This window comes from Vidua macroura, chromosome 13 (genome assembly GCF_024509145.1).
Source record: "Vidua macroura isolate BioBank_ID:100142 chromosome 13, ASM2450914v1, whole genome shotgun sequence".
Lineage (NCBI taxonomy): Eukaryota > Metazoa > Chordata > Aves > Passeriformes > Viduidae > Vidua > Vidua macroura.
In genome coordinates, this window is record NC_071583.1 from 7,390,161 (window position 1) to 7,407,462 (window position 17,302).

The following is a 17,302-nucleotide window of genomic DNA, read 5'->3' on the forward strand; positions in this document are numbered from 1 at the left end:
TTTAGCTCTAATTAAACTTGGCAGGAGGTGAAAGGCAAAGGACAGCCAGCATGCTGGCCAGAGGCACCAAGGGCAGAGGGCTACTCGTTCAGGGAGCCAGGATGTCCCCCTTGCCTCAGCCAGGTGTCCCCAGGGATGATTCAGTCATGGTTGTGGTGTTGCTTCTCTCATTCCACCGGTGGGGTTTGCGTGGGGAAGGTCCCGGTGCCGAGCTGTGCTCAGCTCAGGTGCCTCACCCCTGTCCTTCCACCGGTTCCCCAGGAGGTCTCCCTGGGCTGCAAGGCTTGGACTGGTCACTGCAGACTCCAGAGCCTGTCAGCCAGCAAATGGCCTTTCCCTTATCTTGAAAACCATGGTTGAACTTCATGCCTAATTTCATGCAAGTAGCTAATTGTCCTTTTGCAGATACCCACACTGTACACAGGCTGTGTGTGCCATGACTGCCCTAGCTGGGTTTCATTTATGCTTACAGCCTAAAGCTGAGAAAAGGTCACTGCTTCCTCCAGCCTTCCCTGTCAAGTGAATTTGCTCCAAGCCTGGAAATCTGAGCACTTGCTTGGACAAAGCCACCCTTGGGGGTATTTCCCCATGGGGCTTTCATCCCATCTCTGTGATGCCTCAGATAATTTGCAAGATTTGCCCCTTTGTTTTCAGCCTCCTGACAGAAACTGGGTCCAAAGGTTAGAACTGTGGGAAACTAATTGGATAATTTTAACATAATTTTAATTTTAGCCTTTATTTAAATAGTAGTAAATCACCTCAGTGGAATGATGTTATTGCGATGAATTTCCCAGATGTCTTTGAAGGAGCAGACAGACATTCTCAGCTATTCCAGGTACATACCAGCCATCCTGTGAAGGTATATTCTTGTGTCTCTGCCTGGTGGTGGGCATGGAAAGTTGAAATGCTGCTTCCTTGCAGTAGTTCATTGCCTCAGAACAAACTACCTTTTACTAAACTTTCTCCTCCAGCTCCAAACAACATGCCCTTGTAAAATCTGATATTACTCACTTTAGCAGGAAATGTGAGGTGGAGGAGGACGTGCACTACAGTTTCACACCTTTTCTCTTGTTTTTCTATCTAGAAGCAAATTCTGTTCTGGCTTGACTGATTGATTGAACCTTTTTCAAGTGCTGTCTGAAGGAGACAGCTTCTCTTTTACTGGATCAGAGATGTATTTGGCTCTTACACAGATTTTCTTAAAATCTGGAGTGTTTTCTTTCTTTTTGTTTGTTTCTTGGAACTCATGGCAGATGCACAGAATAAGGGAAAATTTCAAACATGACAAGTTATACTTAGCCAAAGCCATGCTGTGTAGTAGGTCACGTCTCTTAGTGGGCTGCTTTGAAAATGTGCTTTCTTTGGAAAAGAAATATTGCTCAGACCTGCATCTGCTTCCTCTTCTGCTCCAGCAGTGCAATTTCATGTTGATTCAGACAGCAGCCCTCTGGTTTGGGGGCTGGTGGTTTCCTCAGCTCTTGGCAGGGGCAGCGTGGGCATATGGGGTGCCCACAGCAGGACTCGCCATCTCAGCCTTGTCTGCCTGGGAGCTCCTCTTCATTTCTTGCCGTCTTGTTCATTCCCATCAAAGACATTCCCTCCCCTGCTAACTCTGCCAGGCTGAATCCAGCATTTTCACAGAGGCTGGGACACACCAGGAGTCCTTGATTCTCCATTCATTTGTCTGCCACTTCTGCTCAGTAAGAACTGTTTTTAAAATAGGTTGTGACATGGAGGAGAGGCAGAGTTTAATGATGAAAATGATGCAAAAATAACACCAGTGATGGTAGATGTGCTTTTTTTTTTTTACCTTAAAAAAGAATTCAGAGAAGCTTGGGTTTCTTGTTTGGACATCTGAAGTGTCAGTAGGAGCTCTCTAGCTCTGATTGTTTAATATTTTTAAGTCAGCATGAACTGCTGCTGTATTAACCAGGAAAGATGATTGGCTTCTGCAGTCTGTAGGAATAGGAAGGTCTGCCTGGAATAGGAACAGAGAGATGGAAATAGTACAAATAGTGATTTAAAAGTGTCTCTAAAAGTAGCTTGCTTTTCTTCTTGGATATGCACCATTCTAGTCTGTGAGAGGCTCACAGTCTTTTCATGCATGTAGCTGCTTCTGGAGAGAAACAAAGTGCTTTAACTCTCCTTCACAAATGGGAAATGCAGCACAGAGGGAACAGACAAATGGGCTTCTTGGACAGCAAGGACTTGCCTGAATTCCAGAACCCCCAGCACAGACCATCTTTTGTTCCCACCTCATCCCTCACCCCTATTTGTGGATCAGTTAGTTTATGGATATGTAACTGTCCCTAGATTGTGCCTGGGATCTCCAAACCCACAATATACTGGGCCATTCCTAGCCCCTAGTCCAAGAGTGAAGATACTTGGGTAGTGTCAGCAGCAATAAGGGTTACTGATCTTCAGAGTGCTCAACTGTCCAAATAACGCTGGTCCAGGTGGTGAAAAGAGGTTCTGTGCTGTTAGTTACTCCTCAGGAGGGGCTGGCAGAGTGTTCCTGGTCAAAGGGGCACTGGCCACATTGATCAGCAGTGTAAAACCATCACTTCTATACAATTCTTTCTTTTGGGCACCTAGGAATTGTTTGCGAATGCTCCCTTGTAGCCCTTGTAAGAGATTTTGCACTTTTTAAAAAATATCAATAAATACAGTATCAGCTATCTATTGCAGATGATTGAATGAGAGGTTTTGCATACCTGTGATGGTGACAGAGCAGGAGGTTTAGGGCTTTGCAGCCATTAGGAAATAGATGTGTAATATCCATACCCCAAACTGTCTTTTTTACTTCCTTTCCCTCAGGCTCTGAACATCAAAGTTCTGGAACTTGTCCTCAGAATATTCTGAAATAAATATAAATTCTAGTAGGATCATAGCCCAGCCTGTTCCTGATTTTTCCAAGGGTCTGGACATGAAGGATCTGTGATGTTCTCCAGCTTCCCACCTCCCTCCTCCACTGCAGCACACCAAGGTCTTGAAGCATGAAAGGATGGGAGGTAATGTCTCAGAAACTGTGTCACATTAACACTCACAGGCTTCCATAGACCATGTGTTGTTTTCCATCCAACAGAAAGAAAGGAGTGAAAATGTTACTTTCCAAGACTGCCTGTGATGCTCCAGAGGAGAAGGAAGATCTTCCCTTGATCCTTTTTCCTGGGTTAAGCATTTTTTGAGGTCTCAGAGCAGCAATGCTCTGTGTGTACCACATGTACTGCACTAGTGGAGTGAAAGGGCAAGGCCAAGCCATGTCTATTGTATTTACAGAGAGTTCCTACAGCAGTCAGAGCAAACATGTCTCAGAGTGCCCCTCTGGCCAGGCCCTTGCTAGCGGGGTTTGCTGGAGCAGGCTGTGTAAGTGGTTGTGTTAGTGGCCCTCAGGACTTGAAGTTAATCAGACAGAGACTGGGACTGGGAGGGAATAAGGAACGTGTCTGGGCCAGGGAGAGGAGGAGGAGATAATCCAGCTGCAGAGTACAGCCTGGGAGTGAAGGGATTTTTGGGCACCCAAAGGGGCATCCAGTGCTGGGGAGCTTTGCTTCTCCCTCTGCCCATTCTACAAAGCCTCCGTTCTTTCTGTCTCCTGGATTTATTTCCTAGCTGTATTTCTGCTAGTATTTTTATGGGTTTGTTTTTTCTGTTTTATTAACAGAGCAGCTGCACTTTTACCACAGGCAGCATGACGCTGGGCTCTCTGCTGAAAGCTGCCACATCACGATGATGTGTTTTACCCAGCAGACCTCACCAGGCAAGGTTCCCAGCACAGCAGAAGTCACCAGGGAGGTTTCTCAGAGCAGCAATCACCCCTCAGCCCATCCTCAGTCACTGGCCTAGTATTTCATCATTGCTATTTCTTACTCCTGTTTTGTGCTGGCTTCTCTATTCTTCTAAGATCAAAGTCATATTTTTATTAGCATTAAAAATTAGGGCCCTGTATCTGTTTGATCGTATGCAGAAAGATACCCAGCAGGGCTAGCTTACTCTGTTGAATCTGTCACAAACTCACTCTGCTAATGGCTTGCTTAGGTAAAATAAGATCAAAGGTGGAAAAAGTTCCAAGTTTTCTGTGCTCTTGTCAGGTGGCTCCATCTTGGGGTTACTTGCCAGCACATCAGCTGCAGAGGAGGGACCAGCCAGGAGGAGACACACAGGAGAAAGAAACTTGTAGGCTGCAGCAGAATTTCCTGATTGGATTCAAGCTGAGCCACCTGGTCTAGTGGGAGGTGTGCCTGCCCATGACAGAGAGGGTGGAACTGAATGATTTTGAGGTCCCTTCCAACCCAAACAATTCTGTGATTCTGTGATGTTAATGGAAAAGGGGAGAGATGCAAGGGTAGACAGGTGGAAGGGTGATATGTGAATGTTGGATGGATACCCCTGGTACAAAGAAAGATAGCAAGTGAAGCAGGCTGTGGCAAGGTATTTTTTGATATACCTGCATCTAGGCTTGCTCTGTGGTAGCAGGTTGAAAAAGGATGGTGTAGTTTGGAAAGCACAAGGGGAAGGTCATCATGGCATGGTCATCCCAAATCCTGGGTCTGCTTTCCTTTTTTAGCATTGTGCATGGCAGCGTTTCAGAAAGTAGAAGCAGCTGTAATAGCATTTTAGGTCTTTCATGTATGTCAAAGAAGTGTGCCTAGCTGGCAGAGTGAATCATAGAAAAGAAATATATTCAGGGTTTGAGAGGATAAAAAAGCACATCCATGTATTTCAGAGAGCAACTCAGAGCCTGTGCTTTGTTTCTCCAATAAATCTGCTACTGGATGTAGTCTGGGACAGTGGAAAGAGGAGATCTGCACTGCTTGATCTAGAGCCTCTGTATCTGCAGCTGGCTTAACCAAAGGGATTGATGTTTTGCCTTCCCATACTTACGCAGCAATACTTGAGCCTCTTTACAGGAGAAATGTTCCAGCAAGTGCCAAAATCATTTAACACTCACTGCTTGTGCTGCAAAGCTGCTGGAGTTTGCTCCAAGTAACAGAGGTAGTGAGAGGTCCTGGCAGGGATTGGAGCTGGTGCTGAGGGCAGGCATGGCTGGGTGGTAGCTCTGTGGCTGGGCAGAGGAAGGGGCTTTCTTCCTCTGCAGGTGGCTCTAGTGGGTTTTCTCTCCCCTTTGGTCACATTGCTGAAGCAGATATTTACCCTCAGGTCAGGAAATACTATTCTTGTGTTCTTGGGCTGCTTGAGTGAGAGGCTGGTTCAGTCTCTGACCTCCAAATCGGTGTTGTGCTGGTGTGTAAGGACCCAGGAGCTGTTTGCATTGCTTGTGCTCAAACCCAGCCTGATCTCTGAGCACAGGGTAGGTTGGCATGTAGGAGTGTTTCTCCCAGAGGATCCCAATTGCTCTGACCCATCCCCAACATCACAGGTGGGCTGAGCAGACAGGGCATGAGCTGCTGCAGGCAGCTCTTTACTGCCCACATGTGTAAACCAGGCATGGTCATGGTGCAGTCATTTTCTCTGCAACAAATCAGCTGGACAGCTCTTCTGAGAGAGGAGTAGGTGACACTGGGGTGGCTTGCCAGGACTATGCCTTTTTCTCATTTGCCACTCACAAAAGATGACTGTGGCTGGAGAGTGGGTGGCCAGTGTGCATTCATCAGGGCCTGTAAAGCATGGACCGAGGGAGAGGCAGCAAATCAAGCACCCACAGAGAGGGAATTGTACAGGCTGCAGGAAAACAGTGGGTGTGTGCACAATGATCTGCATATGGTCAGACTGTAAGGGTATCCCTGGAAAGATGTATGGTGGCTATCAGGAACCAAAGCACAAGAAGTTCTTTCTGGTAACAAGTATTAAATTTCTCTGAAACAACCAGAAAAGGCACTGTTAGGTGGCTGGGAACAGTTTCCTGAGACTGCCAATTAATACTGGTTTTGTGTGTGAGCAGTGAAAAGCCAGCAGTGTTCAGCTGTTTGTAGAGCAGCCACATCTGCTCAGGAGAGCTGGCAGTTAAAACTCCAAATGCTGGGGCTGTGAGTCACCCCACCTGTGGCCCTCTCTTGTCGCAGGCAAATCAGCATCAGCAGAGGGACAACCTGATACATTTTCCTAGTGCAAAATAACCTGATTTTTTTTTCTTCTTCTTCTAGTCTCATGCCCATTGCTGGGGCCTCTGGCCTCTCTCCCGAGACCAGTGCTGGCTGCTCTGGCCTTCTCCCCACACCTTCCCTCCCACATTGTTGGTGTTGTAACTGGTTTTCTGGCTGTAAAAGCAGCAATGATGAGAGATGCTCATTTGGTTGGTTTAGATTTTTCCTAAATCACTTGGTGCTGAGGAGTAATGAAATATTTATTACATGTTACAAAACCAAACCCAGAGCAACAACACAGTGAGCAGTTAAATATTCCTCCTTTCCTCCCTGCAGTGGTCCCTGAGCAGCAGGTGCCCTAAGAAGGAAGAGCTCAGTGCTGCTTGTGGTTGACTGCTGCTGGGCTTTCTGGACAAAAGGCAGGAGTGCTTCCCCTGGGAATCACCTGCAGTCCTCAGCTGAAACGATGCCTTCAGGACAGGGATGATGCTGATGGGCTGAGCCATTAGGGACCAGTGTGCAGTGCTGTGATGCATCCTCATGTCCTGCCTGCAGGAAAGACCCCTCAGTGGGATGTGCAGTGTGCAAGGGCTCTGTGAAGCATCAGTGCACTGAAACATTCAGTCCTTGATCAGAGGTGTTCAAGTGTGGCAGTGAAGGGGGTCACTTCTCAGCTACAGGGTGCCTTTCACTTGGAAATATCCTTCTACACAGCCCCAATCTGATTGATTTCAGCACCCATCACATTGATGGACAGGCTTTATTAGCACCTCTGAGTATCTGTACAGGTGTGAACGTGCTATGCTGTAGGTTGCTACTTACTGACAGATTCAGCAATCTACAACTTAGGATGGCACTTCCTTCCAAATGTTCTGTTGGTTATGGTACTTATGTAGCATAACATAGGTTGCAGGAGAGTTCTAGAGGTCTCTGGCCCAATTTCCCTGTTCAAAGCAGGGCTCCCTCCCAAACCAGATAATTTTCATGCAGTCAGGCTGTGGAAGTTTGCAAGGCTGGAGATGTTACAGCCTCTCTGGGCCCATTTTGGTGCTGTACTTATTCCTGCATGCTCAGACTCAGCAAAGCATTCTGGAGAGAGGATGGCTTAGTGAGGCACATTGCTGTATATAACTCTTTTCAGAGAAGTTTTCTGTGGCAAACAGCTCCTCTTTGCAGTGCTTGTGCTTCCTTGGTGTAGGCGAAGGGGGCTAGAGACTATGTGCAGAGATGGTGCCAGCTGTTCACTGGCTGGAACACTTTGGAGAAGGTGCCATGGCTCCCTGCATTCAGGTTTGCATTTGGCTCTGAGTCAGACTGAGTATGTGCAAAAATAACACAGAGCAAGAAAGCTGCTGGTGTATGTTTGTTTCAAAGATGCTGATGTGCTGTTTGTTGGGATCTGCATCAAGCAAATTCTTTGGTTGCCTCTGTGATTTGCTTGTGGCAGGTGGGTCTTTGTTCAAACTGGGAGGTTCCTAGATTGTGCTGGGAATGTGGTTTTTCTTAACAAATTAGACCAAGAAGGTAGGAATCATTTGGGGCCCATGCCTAGTCACTGGTGAGCTCTTCCCATAATGTAGTCTGTTATGGGAAAAACATCTGCCAAGCTTCTTATAAAAATCCATGCAATCCACAAGGGAGGCCAGCCCAAAAGCTTCATGGGTGCCATGCCTGGTACCTGTGCCAGGAGTTCACTGCCTCAGTTGATTACAATTTTTAATATGCCTGTGTGTATCTGGCAACTTAAATTCTCCCATGCTTTAGACAAGTAAAGGTCCAGGAAACACTCTGCTTCACAAGCACATCACAGAATTAACTTGGGAGAGTTCTCTTGGGTCCAGAGTGCTGTGTTCCGTGATCCCTCTGGAATGCAGAAATTACTGTTTGTTTTTTAATGGCTCGCATGTGGGAAGCAGTTGTAGGGGATATCATAGACGTTTGGAAAAGTGAGGGAAGCTAAACAGAATGAAACTCTTCAATCCACCAGTTTTCCTGCTTACTCCCAGCTCTCCTGTGTGATGGCACTTGGATTTGTTTGCATGGGAGGCAGCGAGGCTGGGCCCCCAGCATCCACACCCCTGCTGGGCTCGCAGCCTAACAGGGTTTCACCTCCTGCCACAGCTGGTGTGAAGGCTGTGATGTTGTACTGGTGTCCTTCCAAGTGGAAGTGATTCTGCTGTTCTCTGCTATTTGTGAACACCCTATGGAAGGTAACCGAGTGGCCTTACTGGATCTGCAGAAGCTGTTGGCTTGCTTTATGTGGATTTCTAGCTTATCACTGGGGCCTCTAATTACAGGAGATAAAATAACACCCCTGCCTTTAAAGCACTTAAGCTTTCAGTTGAGTGTTCAGGGCACGTGCTCTTTTAAGCCTGTGGCTGAGTTAGTGGCATCACTTGGCACTGCTTCAAGGCTCTGGAGTGTGATTCTGATGCTGAGACTGCCCCCCTGCCTTGCTCCGGCCTTTGCTGGGAGGTGCAGCCTCCCAGCTGCCCTAGAAGTGCTTCTGGGATTTGGCAGCAATGCCTGTGGGGCCTGATGGGGACAGAAAGAGGCATAAAATAGGAGGTGAAGCGTGTTGGGCACATTTGGTTGACCTGCAGGTCTGGTCTCCTCTGCTCCCTTGTGGTGTGGCTTCTGCACCAGGTGTTTGCTGCTGTGCTGCATAAGCTAAGTTTAATATGAAAACAGTTAAATTGTGTCTCCGATCGACAGCTTCCTTGATAACATCTCTAACAGTGGCAACAGACTTGGATCAATACCCCGTGCTGTCTCCTGGCCTGGTGGGGGTGTCAGACTGAGGGTCCTGTTAGCTGAGGACTGTGCTGTGCTGCAGCCAGGTGTGATCAGAGAGGATCTCCTTTTCCCTGGATGGGGAAAATGCTGGCATACAGCTTGGCTGAGGAGGAGGCAACTGACACTCTTGTAGAGACAAATCCGATGATTCATTTCCACAGCTCCCAGGAGCTTGCGTGTGAGCTGCGTATTGGGAATTTCTAGGAATTTCAAGGAGCATCATTCGTTCTGAAGGTAGCCCATTCAGTACTGAGGAAGGAGAATAAAATACTGCTGCTAGATGGCATTATAGGAATTGAACAAGCAAGGGCTTTTGGAGGGTGTCCTAAGAAATAACCTGAACGCAAAAATGTAATAAATATGCCGTGCATGTTGTTAAAATCCCAAATGAAAAGCCTCTTGGCTGAGAGTATCTGTGCTCTTAGTATGTCTTTCTGTATGCCTCAGTCCCCTGATTTCAAGGTTACCTGTAGTTTTTCTGTTTTCGTTCCTTGGCTTTTTGTAGCATCTGTTGCCCTGTAATTTCTTTCTGACATTCACAATGCTTGCTAATACAAAACTGTCAATACATTTAATTAACATCTTGCCTTTTGCTTCTTTGAGATAATTAAATGATTAATAAAAACAGACCTAGCACCTTCCCATAGGTGTTTTTGATCACTGCATTGTCTCTGGCTCCTCTTATCATTGACCCAGTTTTCAATTCCATCAACTCAGATAGGTTTGGAGCCTGTTTAACATCTGATGTTGTGCGTGTTGCCCAAGGGCTCCTGATGTCTAGGGTGCTGTTGGCAAACACCCCAAAGGGGTTTAGGTGCCTGACATGGCAGATAGGATCTAATTTTTGGTCCTAAGAGTCTGCCATCCTAAAAGCTATAAGCTTTTGGCAGTGCTTTTCCTCTGGGCTCATGGCTCAAGGCTGAGGTGGGTCAGGTTAAGGTCCTTACTCCAGCCCTGTGATGCTGGGCTTTGTTTCATGTGTGCCAGACCCTGTGAAGTCTGGGCTGGTGTTTTGGGGGTGGGAGTGACCCACCTTTGCAGCACCCACAAGGTGGTGAAGGCTGTTCCACAGTTTCTAAAGCAGAGCATAGCGAGTCTCACTTTTTCTGTTTGATGAACACTTCTCCATTTGCAATAGGATAATCCCAGATTATCACATCAAATTGCTATTGCTCACTAACCCCCCTCAGCGTGGTGTTGAGGCATTAATTACCAGTGTTCATGATGTTCACTACTGCAGTCCCCAAACACCCCAGGTAGCAGCAGATCATGATTGTAGCTCCAGTGATATTTATCACTGCATTTTCCAAGTGGTCCCTCTCCTGCTTTTTATCACTAGTGGTGTTTACCAGGCGTCATTATGCTCTGGTTGTTTGAATCTCTGCAGTTTTTTTATACTTTATTCAAAGCCATTTAGACACTTAGAGCCATTAATTTCAACATTCTCTTCCATTCTAATTGTCTGGTTTCTTCCAACCCATTAGGGCTGAAGGAACAAGGGAGAAAGACACTTCTCTAGACTTTTTGGTCACTAATAAATACCTGTCCTAATTCTTACTGCTCTCCTTTCCCTTTAAGTTTGAAGTTGCAATATACACATATTGTTTGCTTCCTTCTGTTGAAATTAATTCTTATCCTTGAAGGTGAAGTAACCCCATGGTAAACCAGTCCCAGCTACATTTCAATCCCTGAAAATTTTAAGCATGAGTGTTGTCTATATCTACAGTTGTCTACAGCATTGCTGATACATGACTTATGTGCCTGCTGTGACTTTGTCTGCATTGTAAGCTGAAGAGGTGGGTTTTTAGCTATGTCTGGTTTTAAACTGACAGATAAATTGGAAAAATACTGGCATGTTATATTACAAGGCTGGAATAAACCCTTGTAAACTTTCTATTGATGTCACTGTAACAGAATTAGAATTGTCTTGTAAGTTATACCAGCTGTATGCTGGACGTGAAGTGTTTTGAGCAGGAAAGAGACAGCAGAGAAAGTCCTTGCTAGGAAAAGGAGAACAGGTTTGCTTTCATAGGATTTCAACAATAAATTCTTTCACCACTGATTTTAACTGATGTTTTGTATGTGAAAAGCCAAAAGAAATGAGCAAAATGAGCAAGGACAAAAAAAAAAAAAACCACAACAACCCCCCCCCCCCCCAAAAAAAAAAACCACCCAAACAAAAGCCAACCGCTAGCTTGCAAGGCATTCCATTTGGTATGAACCCCAAGCTTCTAAAGGGGAGGAGAGGCTGAGTGGGAAGGGGTTGCACCAAAACAGATTCTTCCAAGCACTCACACAGCAGCTTGCTTTTGAATTGAGTATACTTGAAGCAGTAAAAGTCTTGTGTGCATTTTGTGGTGGCAGAGTTGTTTAGAAATGATGTTCAGGGTGACTTCAGGTGCTTGTGATGCCTAAATGAACTCACCAGGCATCAGCGTGTGTGTGTGCATGTACCCATGTGCAGCTGGTTCCTCAGCTATTGCTGCTGGCCCCAAAGAAGAGCAGAAATGCATGTTATAAGCACCCCAGTAAGATACTGCAGATCAGTTACTGAGGTTTTCCCCTCGTACATAAACCTTTTTTGATGAATTTTCTTCTTTTGGCTTGTTTTACAGATAAGTAAGCAGCAGCTCCAGACAATCAAAGATCGTTTCCAGGCCTTTCTCAATGGAGAAACCCAGATTGTGGCAGATGAAGCATTTATAAATGCTGTCCAGAGCTACTACGAGGTAAGGAGAAACAATGTAATGCTCTTATGAATCTGTGTCCTCAACCCTATTCACAGATGGGGTTCAATTCTGAATTAATGGTTTGTCCATTATCACACAGTATGAAGCAAAGGCAAATGCAAAGTGGCTTCTGTCTGATGTCTGGTACATCACAGTGTTTGGGAGGTTCAGGGTTTGAATGTAAACCATGGAACAAGCATAGCAACCCCTATGCTGTGGCATTTCCTTATAGCTTGATTATGGGGAAGACTGCCCTGCCTTTGAGCTGAAAAATAATTTCATGATACTTTTGAACAGTGTATTCTAAAACAGGGAAGAGGGCAAAATCAGTAAAATCAATCTCGTGTGCTCCCTGTGGAAAATACCAAGAGAAATCTGGGCAGCACATTCAGTTCTTGTGGAAGCTTTTGCAGTGTGTCCAATTGACTTTGGGATTTTCAGCAAGAGTCTTGTCTTTTCCCTTTGGCCTGACAAGTGCTGCAAAGCAAAGGGGGAGTGAGGAGGATGTGCATCTACAAAACTAGATGATACCAGACAACATTGTTCATAATTGTGCAAAAGAATAATTATCTGTCTTTTTGCACCTCTTTGTATGCAGCCCATGATGCTGCCTTTTATATCTCTGCTTAGAAGAAAAGAATTTCTGGTTTTGAAGGAAATCAGTGCTTGTCATTTCTATAAGAAGTGTTGTTTGTTTTTTTTGCTAGCCCTTCTGCAAAGCACTTCTTTCTTCCTAAAGCTATTTTATCATAGAAGGTGAAGATTTTGAATTGCCTACATAAAATATTTCTCTAGAAGTGCAATGTAGGAGGGAACCAAAATCAGATAGTAAAACTGAAGAGAATTTTAGCTCTATAGGATATGACAACACCTGCTTCTGTGTAAGGAAAGCACAAATTATCTCTGGATTAACTCTGTTAAACCAGTCTAGTAGTTCCTGCTACGTCATTCTCTGTACAGGAAGGAAGCAGAGAGTAATTTACATATTTTATCAGAAAAGAAACTGCCAAGGAATCATCACAGCTTCACTGAACATGTGCTCTCAAAGAAAGTTTTCAAGATGAAGTGAGCCATGTTTTAGGATACAAGAGCAGCATAATCTGTTCAGATAAGATTATTGGGCAGGAAAAGGAAACTGCTTAAAACCAGGCAAAATACATCCCTGTTTCACTCTGGCTGAATGTTGTCAGCTCCAGAAGTCCTGTGCTGTATAAATGCCCCAAGTTATCAAACTGAAAAAGAGCAGTAGATTAGCACTAGGTATAAACAAGCCCATGTTCTCAAGTGGACCCTCCACTGGTTCTGTCCTGCTTAAAACCGGCCACATAAAGTGTAATGCATCACTCTGTGTCCTTTAGCACAACTTTCTTTTTCTTCTTTTTAGCTGTTGGTCTCCTTTAATTGACAGCCATGTGCTTGCCTCTGTGGCTCTTCCTCAGCACCAGCTGCAGTGGCACAAGGCAAAGCCTTGCCACAGGAAGCCTCTGCCCCTCAGTGCCTGAGCAGTGTTCCCTTCTGAGAGCATTCTCCCTTCCTTCTCTGCAGAGATGTGCCTCCCTTGCTTGATCCATTGTGCAAATCATGGCAGATCCTGCTTATCTCAGCTCCTGCAAATCTCAGTTTTATTCAATTAACTGTCCTTCTGCTGGGTGCTATCTAGAAATCAGGATTTCCTGATTTATAAATCTGCAAGATGGCTTAGAAAACACACAGCTGAAACTGGTAATCTCTGTGTAGGACATGGCTGATATTTCTAAAAAGTCCACGTATTAATGGTGCAGGATAAGTTCATTACCTGTGAATTATTGGTTTTTTGCAGAGAAAAAAAAGATAAGGGTGACCCTGTAGGTCAGAAATGCATTTGCTGTTGCCCTGAATGTGTTTGAATGGCCACATTTTGCTGTTAATTCTGGCTGTCAGGGTAAGCATGTGGTTGTCAGTCTTAGGCTAGTTCACAGGCTGCTATCAAATTAAAAAATTGAGTGATCTACTGCTGCTCTGCAAAGCAGCTCTGTGCCTGCAGGAATGCTGCAGACCCGTGTGTGCAGACAGGCCCAGCATACTCCAACACACTGCAGGGGAGCTCTTCTCAGGTCCTTTGACTTCTAATGAGAAAAGCTTTGTCTGTCACCAGCACATTTTGCAGCAGTCACTTCAGTGCATATGACAGAAGTGCTTCATTGGACCCATTTCCACTCTGCTGTGGGCAGACAGGGACACAGTGGCATGGCAGGCTCATCTGTGGGTGTGGAGATGCCTGACCCAGCTCCTGGAGGTCTGTTCCCTTCTGCAAGATTCGGTGTGTGCACCCATGCTAGGATTTTGTTCTAGGCAGTTCTTGGCTCCTGGCATCCCTACTAAGCAGTCCTACAGCCAGGCAATTCACCTGGTGTTTTCTAAAGAAAACAGGACAGAACATCTTTTTTCTTTTTTTAAATCTTCCTATTTCATGATTTCTGCTGCTTTGTGTCTGACTGATGCTCCCCTGTGCCTGCCTCCTCCCTGCCAGCTGCAGCCTTCCTTTCCTCTGCTGGCTGCTGCTCCACACCCAGGGAGGACGAATCAGGGCTGAGGGAACTGGGGAGCCAGATCCCACTGCTCAGGATGCTGGAGGTGAGGACCATGGATAACAACAGCCCTGGTAGGTATGGGAAGTCATTAGCACTGTCACACAGGTTCAGGCCTGGGCACCTGGCATGGATGAGGGGACATGGGAGCCCAGGATGTTGCAGTGGGGTTGGTCACTGTGACCTCCCACCATTTCCTGCAGTCAGTGTGCTGATAATTTCCTTGACTGCATCAGGAGCTTGGCTCTTGATAGCTCTCACCCAGTACTTGAAAGCACCTGCACACACCTGGAGCACGATCACTCATATTTCATCTCCACGAGGAAATGAAGCACATGCTGCTGTTGTTTCAGCATGGACTGAAGAGGTTGCTGGTGGCATTCTGCCTGTCTTGTCTGCAGGGACTGGATGCTCCCATGCTGATATTGGAAGGAAATAGCCCAGCTCTTCCTCAGCATCATTTTTGGTCTGGTCCTTGGACAAAACCTACTACTACTGCCAACAGATGCCTGTGCCATCAAGCATCTGGGAACATGGAGTACTGTGTTGCTGAATGGTATATAAAAAATAAATCTATCACGTCCTTAGGTCATCCTCAAGCTCTTTAATTATTGAGAGCTGACAGATACACCCCTGTGAGGGTACAGCTTCTTCCCAAGCTGCTGTATTCATCAGTTCTCAACATTATTAATAAAACAGCAGTTTTCTTACTGGATATTGTTTGCTCTTCTGTGTTCAGGGCTTGGGAGAGGAGAGCCAACACAATATCCCTCTGACTCTCTAACCCTTCAGCTCTGTGTTGCTCTCAGGACATCTGTGATCTGTGGGAGTCTGTCATGTTTTGACCCTTTTGCTGCTCTTGCAGTGGGAAGAACATCTTTATGAAATGTCTTTTCCCTCCCTTTCTCCTGCTATCAGTGCACTGCACCTCTGCAAAAGTTCAAGCCATGCTGAACCATCTTGCACTCTGGTATAGTAGAATTAGGGTGTAAACCTCGTCCCTGCAGAGTTTTCCCAGGGGCCTGGCTACCAGAATAAATCCAGTGCAATGCTATTGGCTTCAGGAAGATGACTCTGCTCCCTCTAACAGGGCAGAACTTGGTTAAGTGAATGCAGTTGTGAAAAAACTTCCTTATTAAAACATCAGATGGAACAAAATAAAATCCTGCTTTCCCAAAGGGCATTTATGTATCTGGTGAGGTGTGACCATAACATCACAAGTCCTAATTGCATCAAAATATTTCATTGTAGTAGAGGCAAAGCAGAGCTTTACCTGATTTCATTACACTTCCCAAAGTACAGCTGAAACCTCTGGAAACATGTGGCAGTTGAGTGAGGAGTTGGAGAATATCCTGGTAGTCAATAAGCAGCTTTCCAGCAGTGAAACCACCTTTTGTGGTACTTAAGGGGGATTTTTTTTGACTGGCACCATTTGAAATCACCCTTTTCTTTGCAGGTATTCCTGAAGAGCGACCGCGTTGCCAGGATGGTGCAGAGTGGAGGGTGCTCAGCAAATGACTCCCGGGAGGTCTTCAAGAAGCACATTGAGAAGAGAGTGCGCAGCCTGCCAGAAATTGATGGCCTCAGCAAGGAGACAGTCCTGAGCTCTTGGATGGCAAAGTTTGATGCTATTTACCGTGGGGAGGAGGATCCTCGGAAGCAACAGGCCAGGATGACAGCGAGTGCTGCCTCGGAGCTCATTCTCAGCAAGGAGCAGCTCTATGAGATGTTCCAGAACATTCTGGGGATCAAGAAATTTGAGCATCAGCTACTGTACAATGCATGTCAGGTAAGGTGGGAATTGAAGGGTTTTTTTTGGGGAAGGCTAGCCAATGGGAAATACTGCTGTTATGAACTGGAAACTTGGCGTCTGACCAGACTCTTTTGGAGAGAATCTTTACCAAGAAAGTGGGGGGTGGTTTATGGTGGGACTTCTGCACTGCCAGTGTTGTTCTGGCTATCCAAGTGGGCCTCCTTCTCTTACTCATTTTCTTGCTCAATTCCATAGGATTGCTGAGATGGGAAAACTTTATTCCTCAGCTCTGTATCTGGGTGAGCAGGTCTTTGAGGTGGTTAAGTGGGCTGTTTGCCTGTGGTTTGTTTGCCCTTCCCGTGTCACATCACCAGTCTAAATGACAGAGGTTCTTACAGCCTGTGATATCAGTAGTTGAATTCTGTGAGTCCCTAGGGTGGGTGGCTTATGCAGACTTGCCCAGCGAGGTTATACAGGTTCTCCTTAAGCAGAGGGATCTCTGTGATCCCGGTGTGCCTGTGGTGGAAGGAAAGAGCATCCCAAAGCCCCATGACCTCAGAGTAGCTCTGCTTGCACTTGAAAACCTTTCCCATTCCTCTCTTTCTACCCCAGAAGGGCCAGTTCTCCAGAGTTGCATAGCCAGGACTCTGCAGTGCTTGTGATTCCAGCAGCTCTTGCTGAGGGCTGTCAGTGGCTATCCACACTGCTGGTGACCCAGATTACAGTCCCCTGCTATTGGATATAAATATCACAGGCGGGATAAAGGATGCCAGAGTCACAGAAGGAGTAAGGTGTGGAAAGTTTTTGGAGGAGGAGCAGAATCTTTTCCCTGTAATTCAAGGCTTCAGCTTCTTATTGAAATGAATACATTTGAGACCATTTCTGTCTGTCTTCTGTCTAGACATTTCCAATTCTTTTTAAGACACAGAGAATTATGTTTGATCTGTTTTTACCCCTGTAAAGAGCCTTTGTTATCTTGCATTTGTTCTTCTTCATCTCAAACCTTAATGACAGAGTGGGGAGAGGATAATAAATGTCCCTGAGTAATATGTCTCCTGAGCAAAAACTGCAGTGGCCCTCATAGATTGTGTTTACAGAGATTTTGTGCCTCCATCCTCTGTTGGAAGAATTCTTTAAAATCAAAAGCATCATGTTTTCAGTGATGTGTCAAGAACTATGTCAGTTCTGCCATGTTTTGGTTTATTTTTTAACTTAAACCAGCTCCAGCCCTGTGTCTGTCTGACCTGTGCATTGCTAAGGACCAGGGTGGCTTTGTGTGAGCGTGTGTGTGAGTCTTCCCTCCTGGTTTGTGCTTCCCACTGAGGCAGAAAACAGTGTTTGACCACAGCTGCCCTGCTTTGTGATCTCTGCTCGTTAGAATCTTTCTGGCTGACACTATGAACCCAGAGGCTG

General features: G+C 45.8%; 1 protein-coding gene across 10 annotated transcripts in view; it reads left to right on the forward strand.

Moving 5' to 3' along the window:
• The window catches only part of CADPS (calcium dependent secretion activator), a 207,045-nt gene that overhangs the window by 28,873 nt on the left and 160,870 nt on the right, over positions 1-17,302 (forward strand). For all 10 annotated transcript variants that reach the window (XM_053989358.1, XM_053989361.1, XM_053989365.1 and 7 more), the window contains exons 2-3: positions 11,456-11,569; positions 15,593-15,925. In XM_053989358.1, coding sequence (XP_053845333.1) covers positions 11,456-11,569; positions 15,593-15,925 — 447 coding nt within the window. The remainder of the gene's footprint in view (positions 1-11,455; positions 11,570-15,592; positions 15,926-17,302) is intronic.